This window comes from Danio rerio, chromosome 1 (genome assembly GCF_049306965.1).
Source record: "Danio rerio strain Tuebingen ecotype United States chromosome 1, GRCz12tu, whole genome shotgun sequence".
NCBI classification, from domain to species: domain Eukaryota; kingdom Metazoa; phylum Chordata; class Actinopteri; order Cypriniformes; family Danionidae; genus Danio; species Danio rerio.
The window spans coordinates 23,553,724-23,573,799 of NC_133176.1; the positions used below are offsets into that span (position 1 = coordinate 23,553,724).

At 33.0% G+C, this 20,076-nt stretch overlaps 1 protein-coding gene across 1 annotated transcript in view; it reads left to right on the forward strand.

Annotated features, from left to right (window-relative positions):
• Positions 1 to 16,765: 16,765 nt before the first annotated feature.
• dnah6 (dynein, axonemal, heavy chain 6) overlaps positions 16,766 to 20,076 on the forward strand; it is a 233,378-nt gene continuing 230,067 nt past the window's right edge. The window contains exons 1-2 of the mRNA XM_073950785.1: positions 16,766 to 16,944; positions 17,233 to 17,574. Coding sequence (XP_073806886.1) covers positions 17,299 to 17,574 — 276 coding nt within the window. The 5' untranslated portion in view covers positions 16,766 to 16,944; positions 17,233 to 17,298. The remainder of the gene's footprint in view (positions 16,945 to 17,232; positions 17,575 to 20,076) is intronic.

The window sequence follows — 20,076 nt, forward strand, 5'->3', positions numbered from 1 at the left end:
CCCATCAGACCCATCCGTGCTGGCCATTCCTTGCCGAATGCGCTCTTCTCACGACTCCAAAATGCTTTGTAGTCATAGTCCATTCCACTGGCTAAGTAAACGCGCTGAGCTCCCCCGCAGGAAGTTGACACTACCGTCACAGGTTGTAGTCCAGTAATCGTCACAGGTTGAAGTCCAGTAATCAGACCACAAAGCAAACCTGAGGCGGGCGGCTTGGAGAGGAGGAGAACCGTTCTTTCCTCTGTGGAGGCATGGGCTCTCCAGCGGATGTATGTAGTGACCCCAAAAGAGCGGCTTTTCCTCGCTCTGGGTGTTGAAGCCCAATTGCTGCCAGCACGGGACGCACTGCCTTCCAGCTCTCAGCTTTGGTGCATTGCGCCACAGGCTTGAGGGTGGAGGATGAGCTCCTTTCTCTCACCTCCAGCCACTCCGTGGGATCCTGGGAGGAAGGTAAGAGTCAATATCTTATTTTGACCTCTTCCTCTGGATGCTCCGCTTACCGGGCTAAGCACTACCCATCCCAAGCTGCCCCTCCGCGGGTACGTCAACGATCGATCCGGTGATGCTGCTCATTCTGACTTTGTCAGCCTGGTTAGTGCTGCTCAGCCTGTTGTAGTAGCTCACGCGGGCGGTCAGACTCGGCTATGCGTTTCAATTCACTGTTGGCCTCCTGGGTTTACGGATGTGTATTTAAGTGATTATCGCTATGCCACCCCCTGTCTCGCGTTAGAAGATTGTTATCCTCCTGGCGAAGGATACAATCAAGCCAGTACTCTAGCCGAGATGAAGAGTGGGTTTATGCCCCCTTACATTGTATCTAGAGAGTGGTGGGTTATACCAATCCTATCTGTGCGTTTAGATCTGTCATCTGTTTAGGATGCAGATCGAGATGCTCATGCAAAAACGCATCTTCCAGTGCGTCTGTCCGATGGATTGGTTGCAGCTATAGACCTGAAGGATGCTCACTCGATGTCTCGCTCTCTCCCTCCTTTTACTGTGATTTTTCCAATGTGCGACGGAGGGCCAAGCATGGTAGAAACAGTCCTCCCATTCTTGCCCAATGTCACAATTTTGACTCAAACGGTGGCATAGATGAACAACAAGAAACAGAAAAAAAAAAAAATTAGCAAAAGAAGGTCATGATGCAAATGTAGAATGATGTAACATCCAGATGTGAATTCATGAATTTATCTGGTAATTTACTGGTGTACCTTTTTCTTGCCAATTGTCATGATTTTCTCTGAGTTGACTCAAACAGTAGGATAGATGGACAAAAAAAAAAAAAACAGAAAAAAGAAAAAATAGCAAATGAAGACCATGATGCTGATAAAGAATGTATATGTAATATACAGATTGTGTACTCATATTGTGAATTAAGTAATTTACCTTGGTAATTTATTCGTATGCAGTCACCTTTTCTTGCCACTTTCTTGCCATTTTCACTAAATTGACTCAATCAAACAGAAAATATAAGTATTAGAGACTGTTCAGAGGAACCATCGTGATTTGTTTATTAAAAAGATGCAGAATTTACATGTAACATTTAGATTATAAGACATTAATGTGGGTTACTGAATTTACCTTGCTAATTTATTGGTGTAGGCCTACAGTGATCTTTTTCTTGCCCAATGTCACGATTTTGACTCATACATTGGCATAGACGAACAACAAGAAACAGAAAATTTAAAAATTAGCAAAAAAGGGTGTGATGTAGAAGATATATGTAACATCCAGACGTGAATTAAAGTGGCATGTACAAAAACAGAAGAAATTTAAATTTGATAAAAAGAAGAACATGATGCAGATGCAGAATGTATATGTAAGATAAAAATTGTGTATTAATAATGTGAATTAATGAATTTACCTTGGTAATTTATTGGTGTGCAGTGACCTTTTTCTTGCCATTGTCACTAAATTGACTCAATCAAACAGACAATATAAGTATTAGAGACTGTTTAGAGGAACCAGCATGATATGTTTATTAAATAGGTGCAGAATTTACATGTAATATTTAGATTATAAGACAATAATGTGGGTTACTGAATTTACCTTGGTTATTGGTTGGTGTACAGTGATCATTTTCTTGCCCAATGTCACAATTTTGACTCAAACGGTGGCATAGATGAACAACAAGAAACAGAAAAAAAAAAATTAGCAAAAGAAGGTCATGATGCAGATGTAGAATGATATAACATCCAGATGTGAATTCATGAATTTATCTGGTAATTTACTGGTGTACCTTTTTCTTGCCAATTGTCATGATTTTCTCTGAGTTGACTCAAACAGTAGGATAGATGGAAAAAAAAACAGAAAAAAGAAAAATTAGCAAATGAAGACCATGATGCTGATAAAGAATGTATATGTAATATACAGATTGTGTATTAATATTGTGAATTAAGTAATTTACCTTGGTAATTTATTCGTACGCAGTCACCTTTTCTTGCCACTTTCTTGCCACTGTCACTAAATTGACTCAATCAAACAGAAAATATAAGTATTAGAGACTGTTCAGAAGAACCAGCGTGATTTGTTTATTAAATAGATGCAGAATTTACATGTAACATTTAGATTATAAGACATTAATGTGGGTTACTGAATTTACCTTGGTGATTGGTTGGTGTACAGTGATCTTTTTCTTGCCCAATGTCACAATTTTGACTCAAACGGTGGCATAGATGAACAACAAGAAACAGAAAAAAAATTAGCAAAAGAAGGTCATGATGCAGATGTAGAATGATGTAACATCCAGATGTGAATTCATGAATTTATCTGGTAATTTACTGGTGTACCTTTTTCTTGCCAATTGTCATGATTTTCTCTGAGTTGACTCAAACAGTAGCATAGATGGAAAAAAAAACAACAGAAAACAGAAAAATTAGCAAATGAAGACCATGATGCTGATAAAGAATGTATATGTAATATACAGATTGTGTATTAATATTTTGAATTAAGTAATTTACCTTGGTAATTTATTCGTACGCAGTCACCTTTTCTTGCCACTTTCTTGCCACTGTCACTAAATTGACTCAATCAAACAGAAAATATAAGTATTAGAGACTGTTCAGAGGAACCAGCGTGATTTGTTTATTAAAAAGATGCAGAATTTACATGTAACGTTTAGATTATAAGACATTAATGTGGTTTACTGAATTTGTTACCTTGGTAATTTATTGGTGTAGGCCTACAGTGATCTTTTCCTTGCCCAATGTCACGATTTTGACTCATACATTGGCATAGACGAACAACAAGAAACAGAAAATTAAACAAATTAGCAAAAAAGGGTGTGATGTAGAAGATATATGTAACATCCAGACGTGAATTAAAGTGGCATGTACAAAAACCGAAAAAAATCAAATTTGATAAAAAGAAGAACATGATGCAGATGCAGAATGTATATGTAAGATATACATTGTGTATTAATAATGTGAATTAATGAATTTACCTTGGTAATTTATTGGTGTGCAGTGACCTTTTTCTTGCCGTTGTCACTAAATTGACTCAATCAAACAGACAATATAAGTATTAGAGACTGTTTAGAGGAACCAGTATGGTATGTTTATTAAATAGGTGCAGAATTTACATGTAATATTTAGATTAAAAGACATTAATGTGGGTTACTGAATTTACCTTGGTTATTGGTTGGTGTACAGTGATCTTTTTCTTGACCAATGTCACAATTTTGACTCAAACGGTGGCATAGATGAACAACAAGAAACAGAAAAAAAAAAAAAAATTAGCAAAAGAAGGTCATGATGCAGATGTAGAATGATGTAACATCCAGATGTGAATTCATGAATTTATCTGGTAATTTACTGGTGTACCTTTTTCTTGCCAATTGTCATGATTTTCTCTGAGTTGACTCAAACAGTAGGATAGATGGACAAAAAAAAAAACAGAAAAAAGAAAAATTAGCAAATGAAGACCATGATGCTGATAAAGAATGTATATGTAATATACAGATTGTGTACTCATATTGTGAATTAAGTAATTTACCTTGGTAATTTATTCGTATGCAGTCACCTTTTCTTGCCACTTTCTTGCCATTTTCACTAAATTGACTCAATCAAACAGAAAATATAAGTATTAGAGACTGTTCAGAGGAACCATCGTGATTTGTTTATTAAAAAGATGCAGAATTTACATGTAACATTTAGATTATAAGACATTAATGTGGGTTACTGAATTTACCTTGCTAATTTATTGGTGTAGGCCTACAGTGATCTTTTTCTTGCCCAATGTCACGATTTTGACTCATACATTGGCATAGACGAACAACAAGAAACAGAAAATTTAAAAATTAGCAAAAAAGGGTGTGATGTAGAAGATATATGTAACATCCAGACGTGAATTACAGTGGCATGTACAAAAACAGAAAAAATTAAAATTTGATAAAAAGAAGAACATGATGCAGATGCAGAATGTATTTGTAAGATATACATTGTGTATTAATAATGTGAATTAATGAATTTACCTTGGTAATTTATTGGTGTGCAGTGACCTTTTTCTTGCCGTTGTCACTAAATTGACTCAATCAAACAGACAATATAAGTATTAGAGACTGTTTAGAGGAACCAGTATGGTATGTTTATTAAATAGGTGCAGAATTTACATGTAATATTTAGATTAAAAGACATTAATGTGGGTTACTGAATTTACCTTGGTGATTGGTTGGTGTACAGTGATCTTTTTCTTGCCCAATGTCACAATTTTGACTCAAACGGTGGCATAGATGAACAACAAGAAACAGAAAAAAAAAAATTAGCAAAAGAAGGTCATGATGCAGATGTAGAATGATATAACATCCAGATGTGAATTCATGAATTTATCTGGTAATTTACTGGTGTACCTTTTTCTTGCCAATTGTCATGATTTTCTCTGAGTTGACTCAAACAGTAGGATAGATGGAAAAAAAAAACAGAAAAAAGAAAAATTAGCAAATGAAGACCATGATGCTGATAAAGAATATATATGTAATATACAGATTGTGTACTCATATTGTGAATTAAGTTATTTACCTTGGTAATTTATTCGTACGCAGTCACCTTTTCTTGCCACTTTCTTGCCATTGTCACTAAATTGACTCAATCAAACAGAAAATATAAGTATTAGAGACTGTTCAGAGGAACCAGCGTGATTTGTTTATTAAATAGGTGCAGAATTTACATGTAATATTTAGATTATAAGACATTAATGTGGGTTACTGAATTTACCTTGGTGATTGGTTGGTGTACAGTGATCTTTTTCTTGCCCAATGTCACAATTTTGACTCAAACGGTGGCATAGATGAACAACAAGAAACAGAAAAAAAATTTGCAAAAGAAAGTCATGATGCAGATGTAGAATGATGTAACATCAAGATGTGAATTCATGAATTTATCTGGTAATTTACTGGTGTACCTTTTTCTTGCCAATTGTCATGATTTTCTCTGAGTTGACTCAAACAGTAGCATAGATGGAAAAAAAAAAAAACAGAAAACAGAAAAATTAGCAAATGAAGACCATGATGCTGATAAAGAATGTATATGTAATATACAGATTGTGTACTCATATTGTGAATTAAGTAATTTACCTTGGTAATTTATTCGTATGCAGTCACCTTTTCTTGCCACTTTCTAGCCATTGTCACTAAATTGACTCAATCAAACAGAAAATATAAGTATTAGAGACTGTTCAGAGGAACCAGCGTGATTTGTCTATTAAATAGGTGCAGAATTTACATGTAACATTTAGATTATAAGACATTAATGTGGGTTACTGAATTTACCTTGGTAATTTATTGGTGTAGGCCTACAGTGATCTTTTCCTTGCCCAATGTCACGATTTTGACTCATACATTGGCATAGACGAACAACAAGAAACAGAAAATTAAAAAATTAGCAAAAAAGGGTGTGATGTAGAAGATATATGTAACATCCAGACGTGAATTACAGTGGCATGTACAAAAACAGAAAAAATTTAAATTTGATAAAAAGAAGAACATGATGCAGATGCAGAATGTATATGTAAGATAAAAATTGTGTATTAATAATGTGAATTAATGAATTTACCTTGGTAATTTATTGGTGTGTAGTGACCTTTTTCTTGCCATTGTCACTAAATTGACTCAATCAAACAGACAATATAAGTATTAGAGACTGTTTAGAGGAACCAATATGGTATGTTTATTAAATAGGTGCAGAATTTACATGTAATATTTAGATTATAAGACATTAATGTGGGTTACTGAATTTACCTTGGTGATTGGTTGGTGTACAGTGATCTTTTTCTTGCCCAATGTCACAATTTTGACTCAAACGGTGGCATACTGTAGATGAACAACAAGAAACAGAAAAAAAAAAATTAGCAAAAGAAGGTCATGATGCAGATGTAGAATGATATAACATCCAGATGTGAATTCATGAATTTATCTGGTAATTTACTGGTGTACCTTTTTCTTGCCAATTGTCATGATTTTCTCTGAGTTGACTCAAACAGTAGCATAAATGGAAAAAAAAAAAAAACAGAAAACAGAAAAATTAGCAAATGAAGACCATGATGCTGATAAAGAATGTATATGTAATATACAGATTGTGTATTAATATTGTGAATTAAGTAATTTACCTTGGTAATTTATTTGTATGCAGTCACCTTTTCTTGCCACTTTCTTGCCATTGTCACCAAATTGACTCAATCAAACAGAAAATATAAGTATTAGAGACTGTTCAGAGGAACCAGCGTGATTTGTTTATTAAAAAGATGCAGAATTTACATGTAACGTTTAGATTATAAGACATTAATGTGGGTTACTGAATTTGTTACCTTGGTAATTTATTGGTGTAGGCCTACAGTGATCTTTTCCTTGCCCAATGTCATGATTTTGACTCATACATTGGCATAGACGAACAACAAGAAACAGAAAATTAAACAAATTAGCAAAAAAGGGAGTGATGTAGAAGATATATGTAACATCCAGACGTGAATTACAGTGGCATGTACAAAAACAGAAAAAATTTAAATTTGATAAAAGGAAGAACATGATGCAGATGCAGAATGTATATGTAAGATAAAAATTGTGTATTAATAATGTGAATAAATGAATTTACCTTGGTAATTTATTGGTGTGCAGTGACCTTTTTCTTGCCATTGTCACTAAATTGACTCAATCAAACAGACAATATAAGTATTAGAGACTGTTTAGAGGAACCAGTATGGTATGTTTATTAAATAGGTGCAGAATTTACATGTAATATTTAGATTATAAGACATTAAAGTGGGTTACTGAATTTACCTTGGTGATTGGTTGGTGTACAGTGATCTTTTTCTTGCCCAATGTCACAATTTTGACTCAAACGGTGGCATAGATGAACAACAAGAAACAGAAAAAAAAAAAATTAGCAAAAGAAGGTCATGATGCAGATGTAGAATGATGTAACATCCAGATGTGAATTCATGAATTTATCTGGTAATTTACTGGTGTACCTTTTTCTTGCCAATTGTCATGATTTTCTCTGAGTTGACTCAAACAGTAGGATAGATGGAAAAAAACAAACAGAAAAAAGAAAAATTAGCAAATGAAGACCATGATGCTGATAAAGAATGTATATGTAATATACAGATTGTGTATTAATATTGTGAATTAAGTAATTTACCTTGGTAATTTATTCGTTCGCAGTCACCTTTTCTTGCCACTTTCTTGCCACTGTCACTAAACTGACTCAATCAAACAGAAAATATAAGTATTAGAGACTGTTTAGAGGAACCAATATGGTATGTTTATTAAATAGGTGCAGAATTTACATGTAATATTTAGATTATAAGACATTAATGTGGGTTACTGAATTTACCTTGGTTATTGGTTGGTGTACAGTGATCTTTTTCTTGCCCAATGTCACAATTTTGACTCAAACGGTGGCATAGATGAACAACAAGAAACAGAAAAAAAAAATTAGCAAAAGAAAGTCATGATGCAGATGTAGAATGATGTAACATCCAGATGTGAATTCATGAATTTATCTGGTAATTTACTGGTGTACCTTTTTCTTGCCAATTGTCATGATTTTCTCTGAGTTGACTCAAACAGTAGCATAGATGGAAAAAAAAAACAACAGAAAACAGAAAAATTAGCAAATGAAGACCATGATGCTGATAAAGAATGTATATGTAATATACAGATTGTGTATTAATATTTTGAATTAAGTAATTTACCTTGGTAATTTATTCGTACGCAGTCACCTTTTCTTGCTACTTTCTTGCCACTGTCACTAAATTGACTCAATCAAACAGAAAATATAAGTATTAGAGACTGTTCAGAGGAACCAGCGTGATTTGTTTATTAAAAAGATGCAGAATTTACATGTAACGTTTAGATTATAAGACATTAATGTGGTTTACTGAATTTGTTACCTTGGTAATTTATTGGTGTAGGCCTACAGTGATCTTTTCCTTGCCAAATGTCACGATTTTGACTCATACATTGGCATAGACGAACAACAAGAAACAGAAAATTAAACAAATTAGCAAAAAAGGGTGTGATGTAGAAGATATATGTAACATCCAGACGTGAATTAAAATGGCATGTACAAAAACCGAAAAAAATCAAATTTGATAAAAAGAAGAACATGATGCAGATGCAGAATGTATATGTAAGATATACATTGTGTATTAATAATGTGAATTAATGAATTTACCTTGGTAATTTATTGGTGTGCAGTGACCTTTTTCTTGCCGTTGTCACTAAATTGACTCAATCAAACAGACAATATAAGTATTAGAGACTGTTTAGAGGAACCAGTATGGTATGTTTATTAAATAGGTGCAGAATTTACATGTAATATTTAGATTAAAAGACATTAATGTGGGTTACTGAATTTACCTTGGTTATTGGTTGGTGTACAGTGATCTTTTTCTTGACCAATGTCACAATTTTGACTCAAACGGTGGCATAGATGAACAACAAGAAACAGAAAAAAAAAAAAAATTAGCAAAAGAAGGTCATGATGCAGATGTAGAATGATGTAACATCCAGATGTGAATTCATGAATTTATCTGGTAATTTACTGGTGTACCTTTTTCTTGCCAATTGTCATGATTTTCTCTGAGTTGACTCAAACAGTAGGATAGATGGACAAAAAAAAAAACAGAAAAAAGAAAAATTAGCAAATGAAGACCATGATGCTGATAAAGAATGTATATGTAATATACAGATTGTGTACTCATATTGTGAATTAAGTAATTTACCTTGGTAATTTATTCGTATGCAGTCACCTTTTCTTGCCACTTTCTTGCCATTTTCACTAAATTGACTCAATCAAACAGAAAATATAAGTATTAGAGACTGTTCAGAGGAACCATCGTGATTTGTTTATTAAAAAGATGCAGAATTTACATGTAACATTTAGATTATAAGACATTAATGTGGGTTACTGAATTTACCTTGCTAATTTATTGGTGTAGGCCTACAGTGATCTTTTTCTTGCCCAATGTCACGATTTTGACTCATACATTGGCATAGACGAACAACAAGAAACAGAAAATTTAAAAATTAGCAAAAAAGGGTGTGATGTAGAAGATATATGTAACATCCAGACGTGAATTAAAGTGGCATGTACAAAAACAGAAAAAAATTAAATTTGATAAAAAGAAGAACATGATGCAGATGCAGAATGTATATGTAAGATAAAAATTGTGTATTAATAATGTGAATTAATGAATTTACCTTGGTAATTTATTGGTGTGCAGTGACCTTTTTCTTGCCATTGTCACTAAATTTACTCAATCAAACAGACAATATAAGTATTAGAGACTGTTTAGAGGAACCAGCATGATATGTTTATTAAATAGGTGCAGAATTTACATGTAATATTTAGATTAAAAGACATTAAAGTGGGTTACTGAATTTACCTTGGTTATTGGTTGGTGTACAGTGATCTTTTTCTTGCCCAATGTCACAATTTTGACTCAAACGGTGGCATAGATGAACAACAAGAAACAGAAAAAAAAAAATTAGCAAAAGAAGGTCATGATGCAGATGTAGAATGATATAACATCCAGATGTGAATTCATGAATTTATCTGGTAATTTACTGGTGTACCTTTTTCTTGCCAATTGTCATGATTTTCTCTGAGTTGACTCAAACAGTAGGATAGATGGAAAAAAAAACAGAAAAAAGAAAAATTAGCAAATGAAGACCATGATGCTGATAAAGAATATATATGTAATATACAGATTGTGTACTCATATTGTGAATTAAGTTATTTACCTTGGTAATTTATTCGTACGCAGTCACCTTTTCTTGCCACTTTCTTGCCATTGTCACTAAATTGACTTAATCAAACAGAAAATATAAGTATTAGAGACTGTTCAGAGGAACCAGCGTGATTTGTTTATTAAATAGGTGCAGAATTTACATGTAATATTTAGATTATAAGACATTAATGTGGGTTACTGAATTTACCTTGGTGATTGGTTGGTGTACAGTGATCTTTTTCTTGCCCAATGTCACAATTTTGACTCAAACGGTGGCATAGATGAACAACAAGAAACAGAAAAAAAAAATTAGCAAAAGAAAGTCATGATGCAGATGTAGAATGATATAACATCCAGATGTGAATTCATGAATTTATCTGGTAATTTACTGGTGTACCTTTTTCTTGCCAATTGTCATGATTTTCTCTGAGTTGACTCAAACAGTAGCATAGATGGAAAAAAAAAAAACAGAAAACAGAAAAATTAGCAAATGAAGACCATGATGCTGATAAAGAATGTATATGTAATATACAGATTGTGTATTAATATTGTGAATTAAGTAATTTACCTTGGTAATTTATTCGTATGCAGTCACCCTTTCTTGCCACTTCCTTGCCATTGTCACCAAATTGACTCAATCAAACAGAAAATATAAGTATTAGAGACTATTCAGAGGAACCAGCGTGATTTGTTTATTAAAAAGATGCAGAATTTACATGTAACGTTTAGATTATAAGACATTAATGTGGTTTACTGAATTTGTTACCTTGGTAATTTATTGGTGTAGGCCTACAGTGATCTTTTCCTTGCCCAATGTCACGATTTTGACTCATACATTGGCATAGACGAACAACAAGAAACAGAAAATTAAACAAATTAGCAAAAAAGGGTGTGATGTAGAAGATATATGTAACATCCAGACGTGAATTAAAGTGGCATGTACAAAAACCGAAAAAAATCAAATTTGATAAAAAGAAGAACATGATGCAGATGCAGAATGTATATGTAAGATAAAAATTGTGTATTAATAATGTGAATTAATGAATTTACCTTAGTAATTTATTGGTGTGCAGTGACCTTTTTCTTGCCATTGTCACTTAATTGACTCAATCAAACAGACAATATAAGTATTAGAGACTGTTTAGAGGAACCAGCATGATATGTTTATTAAATAGGTGCAGAATTTACATGTAATATTTAGATTAAAAGACATTAATGTGGGTTACTGAATTTACCTTGGTTATTGGTTGGTGTACAGTGATCTTTTTCTTGCCCAATGTCACAATTTTGACTCAAACGGTGGCATAGATGAACAACAAGAAACAGAAAAAAAAAATTAGCAAAAGAAGGTCATGATGCAGATGTAGAATGATGTAACATCCAGATGTGAATAAATGAATTTATCTGGTAATTTACTGGTGTACCTTTTTCTTGCCAATTGTCATGATTTTCTCTGAGTTGACTCAAACAGTAGGATAGATGGAAAAAAAAAAAAACAGAAAAAAGAAAAATTAGCAAATGAAGACCATGATGCTGATAAAGAATGTATATGTAATATACAGATTGTGTATTAATATTGTGAATTAAGTAATTTACCTTGGTAATTTATTCGTATGCAGTCACCTTTTCTTGCCACTTTCTTGCCATTTTCACTAAATTGACTCAATCAAACAGAAAATATAAGTATTAGATACTGTTCAGAGGAACCAGCATGATATGTTTATTAAATAGGTGCAGAATTTACATGTAATATTTAGATTATAAGACATTAATGTGGGTTACTGAATTTACCTTGCTAATTTATTGGTGTAGGCCTACAGTGATCTTTTCCTTGCCCAATGTCACGATTTTGACTCATACATTGGCATAGACGAACAACAAGAAACAGAAAATTAAAAAATTAGCAAAAAAGGGTGTGATGTAGAAGATATATGTAACATCCAGACGTGAATTACAGTGGCATGTACAAAAACAGAAAAAATTTAAATTTGATAAAAAGAAGAACATGATGCAGATGCAGAATGTATATGTAAGATAAAAATTGTGTATTAATAATGTGAATTAATGAATTTACCTTGGTAATTTATTGGTGTGCAGTGACCTTTTTCTTGCCATTGTCACTAAATTGACTCAATCAAACAGACAATATAAGTATTAGAGACTGTTTAGAGGAACCAATATGGTATGTTTATTAAATATGTGCAGAATTTACATGTAATATTTAGATTATAAGACATTAATGTGGGTTACTGAATTTACCTTGGTGATTGGTTGGTGTACAGTGATCATTTTCTTGCCCAATGTCACAATTTTGACTCAAACGGTGGCATAGATGAACAACAAGAAACAGAAAAAAAATTAGCAAAAGAAGGTCATGATGCAGATGTAGAATGATATAACATCCAGATGTGAATTCATGAATTTATCTGGTAATTTACTGGTGTACCTTTTTCTTGCCAATTGTCATGATTTTCTCTGAGTTGACTCAAACAGTAGGATAGATGGACAAAAAAAAACAGAAAAAAGAAAAGTTAGCAAATGAAGACCATGATGCTGATAAAGAATGTATATGTAATATACAGATTGTGTACTCATATTGTGAATTAAGTAATTTACCTTGGTAATTTATTCGTATGCAGTCACCTTTTCATGCCATTTTCTTGCCATTTTCACTAAATGGACTCAATCAAACAGAAAATATAAGTATTAGAGACTGTTCAGAGGAACCATCGTGATTTGTTTATTAAAAAGATGCAGAATTTACATGTAACATTTAGATTATAAGACATTAATGTGGGTTACTGAATTTACCTTGCTAATTTATTGGTGTAGGCCTACAGTGATCTTTTTCTTGCCCAATGTCACGATTTTGACTCATACATTGGCATAGACGAACAACAAGAAACAGAAAATTTAAAAATTAGCAAAAAAGGGTGTGATGTAGAAGATATATGTAACATCCAGACGTGAATTGAAGTGGCATGTACAAAAACAGAAAAAAATCAAATTTGATAAAAAGAAGAACATGATGCAGATGCAGAATGTAAGACATAAATTGTGTATTAATAATGTGAATTAATGAATTTACCTTGGTAATTTATTGGTGTGCAGTGACCTTTTTCTTGCCATTGTCACTAAATTGACTCAATCAAACAGACAATATAAGTATTAGAGACTGTTTAGAGGAACCAATATGGTATGTTTATTAAATAGGTGCAGAATTTACATGAAATATTTAGATTATAAGACATTAATGTGGGTTACTGAATTTACCTTGGTTATTGGTTGGTGTACAGTGATCTTTTTCTTGCCCAATGTCACAATTTTGACTCAAACGGTGGCATAGATGAACAACAAGAAACAGAAAAAAAAATTAGCAAAAGAAAGTCATGATGCAGATGTAGAATGATGTAACATCCAGATGTAAATTCATGAATTTATCTGGTAATTTACTGGTGTACCTTTTTCTTGCCAATTGTCATGATTTCCTCTGAGTTGACTCAAACAGTAGCATAGATGGAAAAAAAAAAAAACAGAAAACAGAAAAATTAGCAAATGGAGACCATGATGCTGATGAAGAATGTATATGTAATATACAGATTGTGTATTAATATTGTGAATTAAGTAATTTACCTTGGTAATTTATTCGTATGCAGTCACCTTTTCTTGCCACTTCCTTGCCATTGTCACCAAATTGACTCAATCAAACAGAAAATATAAGTATTAGAGACTGTTTAGAGGAACCAATATGGTATGTTTATTAAATAGGTGCAGAATTTACATGTAATATTTAGATTATAAGACATTAATGTGGGTTACTGAATTTACCTTGGTTATTGGTTGGTGTACAGTGATCTTTTTCTTGCCCAATGTCACAATTTTGACTCAAACGGTGGCATAGATGAACAACAAGAAACAGAAAAAAAAAATTAGCAAAAGAAAGTCATGATGCAGATGTAGAATGATGTAACATCCAGATGTGAATTCATGAATTTATCTGGTAATTTACTGGTGTACCTTTTTCTTGCCAATTGTCATGATTTTCTCTGAGTTGACTCAAACAGTAGCATAGATGGAAAAAAAAAAAAACAGAAAACAGAAAAATTAGCAAATGAAGACCATGATGCTGATAAAGAATGTATATGTAATATACAGATTGTGTATTAATATTGTGAATTAAGTAATTTACCTTGGTAATTTATTCGTATGCAGTCACCTTTTCTTGCCACTTCCTTGTCATTGTCACCAAATTGACTCAATCAAACAGAAAATATAAGTATTAGAGACTGTTCAGAGGAACCAGCGTGATTTGTTTATTAAAAAGATGCAGAATTTACATGTAACGTTTAGATTATAAGACATTAATGTGGTTTACTGAATTTGTTACCTTGGTAATTTATTGGTGTAGGCCTACAGTGATCTTTTTCTTGCCCAATGTCACGATTTTGACTCAAACAGTGGCATAGAAGAACAACAAGAAGAAAAAAAAAAAACATGATGCAGAAGCAGAATGTATATGTAACCTCTAAATTATGTATTAATAATGTGAATTATTGAATTTACCTTGGTTGTAGTTTTGGTGTACCGTGACTGAACTTTCCTGCCCATTGGCGTTGAGGAGACTCAGCAACATATAGGAGCAAGATTAAGAATCATATAAAATAAGTATTAGAGAATTGTTTTTAAGTCTCAGCGCTACAATAATTGTTTTTAATTTTCAGATTATGAACAAATAATGTGGATTGTTAAATTTACCGTGATCATTTATCGGCGTGCAGTGACCCATCTTTGTTGTTCGTTGTCAAGGAGAAACTTCCGTTTCTGACGAGTTAGAATGTTTTTTTACAGTACAACCAAAAATGTTTTTGTTTAAACGCTGTTACTTCGCTCACGCAAAGGAATGTCAGGAAGAATTTCTTTCTGTCATTTATCACGTTAGTGTTTTAGTTAAATCCAAACACAAGAGGGCAGCAAAGAATTACTCACCGTGCTCCTACAACAAAATACAAAATAAAAGTCATAAAATAAGAACATTTGAACCCAACTTCAAAACAGTTTTGTATGAAAATGTGTTTTTAATTTGTTAATTTAATTAATAAGCCACTCTTACAAACAGCAGAAAAATATAAATCAGTCTGTAAATATCTGAGTCAGGAAATAAATGCTTTTTATTATTATTATTATTATATAAACAAATTAAACACCACAATCTGTACACAATATGCTTTCAAGGATCACGATAGCGTATATGTTATATATGTTTTACAGGCCTTTGGTTTAAAAAGTTAACTTTTTAAAATAAAGTAAAAGTAATATATTTGTAAAAAGCAGTCAGAAGACCAGGAATCTATTATTAGTTAATTCTATTAGTTAAAATAACTGTCTGGCTCAGAGCTTCAAACATCTCTACAATTCAATTATTAAAATGTATTTGCTTGTTTGTATACACATAAAACAACACAAAAAAGCAATTAAATAAAAGTGTATATTAAATAATTAAATGTACTACATTAATTTGTACACACACTGTTGTGTTCAGTGGCAGAAAGATGTTGTGTATAATTATAAATTATAAACCTGTGGAGATCACATCTTTCTGCAATACAAACCTTATTATAAAAAATTGGGACATTTTATAAAATGAAAAATAAAATCAAGAATCTGTGATTTGTCAATTCCATCAACTTAGATTTCATTGATAAAGATACTTTTTGTGAAGATAAGTTTTGTGAGTATAAGTATGTTCCTGTGATGGATGCAAACACACTCAAAAGATAAACTGCTAGCTGGCGAACTGTTAAGGTCTTTGCAAGCAAATCTGGATCATCAAAAAAAAAAAAAAACGACAATCAGAAAACATGAGAGAATCTTCAATAAATAAATAAATAAATTCAGAAACCAAATACAAAATCGCAAAGAATAAGGGTCTTCGTCTCAACTCGCACACATATGTTATTTGAGCTGCTTTTTTGAAATAACCTGTTGAAAAGAACAAGTTTTGTAGAAATGAGTTGAGTTGAGGTTTCAACAGGTTGTTGCTAGAATTAAGGGATACTGTCGCGGGCCGGAAGTTAACGAGAATTATTTATATTTACTAACTTATCCATTAATTGTTTTTTTAACGTCTAACAGTTACCCCAACCATAAACAGATTAATCACAGTAATGTTAAAACAGTAAATATCCAGAACTGTATGCATATTGTTCATTAAATCATTCAATAATTGTATTTTATTAACGTCTATCTAGCCCAACCCCAACCATCACAGTAATGTAAAAACAGTAATTATCCCCAGTTTTATGCATATTATTTTTTTTAATTACTCACTAAATTGTATTTTATTAACGGCGACTCCTACCCTAACTCTAAACCCAAGCCTCACAGCAATGTAAAATAATAAAAATATGGTTTATTGTTGTATGACAAAAAATATGCTATACCGATGTGAGTGTCCCGCTGCTGTAACGTTATGATGACAGCTAAACTTTATGGTAACGTTAGTTTTTCCTGTCATCTGAAGCGGAAGTGTGAACGGTGACTCGTTGCTGAGCAACGATAAACAGCCTAGAAGAGCTTAACCGCCATTCAGCTGTCTTGTTAAGAAGAACTAATGATAAAAAGAATGATAAACATAGCGTCGCTTTAATAAATATATGGGAATAGTTTATTTAGATTGTATTTGACCAGCATGCCACACCTCGGGAGTTGTAAACACATTTTGTAAGTATCGCTGATTGGCTGTAGGAGCAGCTCCGTTCAGTTTGCTAACAGTTATAACCTAACGTTAATACAGGACTGAACTATTAACGTTAAAGGTTTTCTTTAAAAACACTTAACGTTGAAGGTTTGCCTGCATTACGATATGATGTTCAATGTTAACGTGTAGTTTGAAAACATAGTTGCCGCTGGTTACTTAGCAACGCTGTCTATTTTCTTTTCTTTTCTTTTCCAGCTGTATAAAGTTGTAGGAATTTCACTAATAAGCTTTTCCTTTGACTGTTTTATAAGACTTCACTGTCCAGGCATAATCCCGAGAAGAAGGACTTTTTAGGAAGAACAGCAGGGAAGTTGGTCATGTATTCTTTTCAGAAAGGACATCCCAGGAGCCAGAGAGGGCCAGAAGAAGATCACGGCAAACAGAAGTTATTCGGGATGGCTAAGTCTTTACCTGTGGATACAACTGTCCCTCCTTCTCTGGCCCCTGTTGATGTGGAAATGCTGAGATCTAGACTGATCTCAGCTGTGCCCAGACACCCACAGCCGAATGCTGATGCTCTGGTGTTTCCTCACAGAACCAGGGCTCAAGAGAGACAATGGGCCACACAGAAACCAGCACAAGTTGAGATGTTGGTAAGGGCAATAACATCAAACTATATGTATAAATAGTTAGTTAATGTTAAATAATATAATATAATATAATATAATATAATATAATATAATATAATATAATATAATATGGAGACCTTAAATCACCACACAGGAATATGGGTATGTAACACAATTTTACACACAACATGTTTGTTGTGTATCTCTTAAACAAATTTGGATGTGTACAGTCACTAGTATTCAAGTTGTAAGTTACACTGTCTCTTATTTAATGTATGATCATTATTAATATTTTATGATTTTATTTTTAAATGAACTTGGAATGAACGATTTCAAATGTAATAAAAATCATTAAGAATCTACATGAACACAAAAAGTTTCAGCATGCAACTATAAACATATAATGACATTTCTTTATGTTAAACAGTGACAACATTGGCCCAGATAGGATTTAAATATGAACAAAAAAAAATAACCATCATGCTTATTTATGTTAGCAATATTGATACATTCCAGTTAGTTGCCTGCATCAAATTAACGATTTGGCCTAAAATCAAAATCTCTATTAATTAAACATTTTAACTCGATTATGGTTAATAAACTATTATTTTATTCATTTATTTATTTATTTTTTTGCCCTCATAGTTTACTGACAAGTTTTGCATAGCAAGTATGCTCATATATTACAAATGACATATTTTTGAATGAAGTGTGCATTACTTGACTTTAAAATAACTGATGACAGGGGTGCCAGTGGCGCCCCCAGAAAATTTTCTTAGGGGTGGCCAGAAGAGGCCACACCAAATCTTGGGGTGGCACACTAAAAAAATAATGAATTCAGTGTAATGTTATATTTTTGTTTCTGGTAAATGAAATAATGTAGTTTTTATTCATTTAATTAATTCTTCTTGAAGTATTGCAATTTATTCCTTGAAATAATTCAGGAAGTACATGGTCAAATCAAATAAAAATCTATGTTTAGTTTAAAAACACTTTATATATATATATATATACTGTATAAATAACTTTTTACGTGCTTTTATTGTACATCATACGGTATATGCCAAGTCTAAAATTAATGAAGATTAATGAGTTTATTATTCCTAGTGATGGGTTGCAGTTGGAAGGGCATCCGCTGTGTAAAAATGTGCTAGATAAGTTGGCGGTTCATTCCGTTGTGGTGACCCTGGATTAATAAAGGGACTAAGCCGAAAATAAAATGAAAGAATAATGAGTTTATTAATACCCCAAACAAACGAACAAACTGAACAAAAGGCATTACTATATACACACTCACTATACTTAATAATATCATTTATCCATATTGCTTTTTGAGCCATTTTATTAATGCAGCTTCTTCTATTGATATACTGTACCTTAAGGTAAATATTAAATTGCCATTGCTGTCTATTGAAGGTTTGTGCATGCTATCAACGACGATCGGGGAGGTAGTGGCGGTTCTAATTTAAATGACACCCTGGCAAACCACTCTATGCACACCCACCTCCCTTGAATTTTTAGATTTGTTATTTAATAAACATAACAATTTATTTATATTTATTCTAATTAAATACAATTAATATTATTATACAATTATTATTCTAAATAAATGACAGAAATCAATCCCAAATATTACTGGAAAACAACAACTGGAGTGATATGCCAAGATCACTTAAGAAACCTTTTGCATGAAAATTAATTATGACAATTCTAAAGAATTATCTGTGGTCTTAGACCAGATCATGGCTGAGAAATCATGTTATGAAGTCTTACCTCCCTGACTCATTATCCATCCTTTCTGCTTTAAAGCCATGCTTAGTGAACGTAACATCATCATCATCATCATCATCATCATATTATATAAACTTTAGTCGACTTTCAAAACTCGCTGCGTGCCGACACCTCTGCACAAAGGGCTGTTACTCCGGTTTCACGGCACATGAGCGGCACCTATATTATTTTGTCATGCATGGAAACAACCAACCGGGATTCACACAGGAGTGCGTGAGGCGCGCGGGAATGGTTTTCTGCGCGCATGCGTCAGTTTGCTTTCACCAGCATTAAACCAGAGGGGGAGAGCTACGTCATTAACACCAACAATAATTTAGTGGCTGCATTTTATTTATTTATTTATTTAAATATTGTGAATTTATAAGTACATTTTAAATCAATAATGTCAACAGCAAAATTATATTGGGGTGTATAATTATATTATATTCTTAATGGCCGTGGCCACCCCTGGCCACCCCTTGGGGGCGCCCCTGAGGGGTGCCACTAGGGGGGTGAAAATTAGGACAATTCTAAGGGCCCATACATTTAGGGGGGCCCCAGAGACATTATCAAGGGCCCCAACAACAACCCTCCACCAACCCCCCTCGCTCTTCGCTTTCATCTGCGATCTACCAACCCCCACCCCCGGCGCTCTTCACTTTCATCAGCGATCTGATCCGAATGGATGTTTCCCAGAGATGGGTTGCAGCTATAAGGGCATCTGCTGCATAAAACATATGTTGGATAAGTTGACGG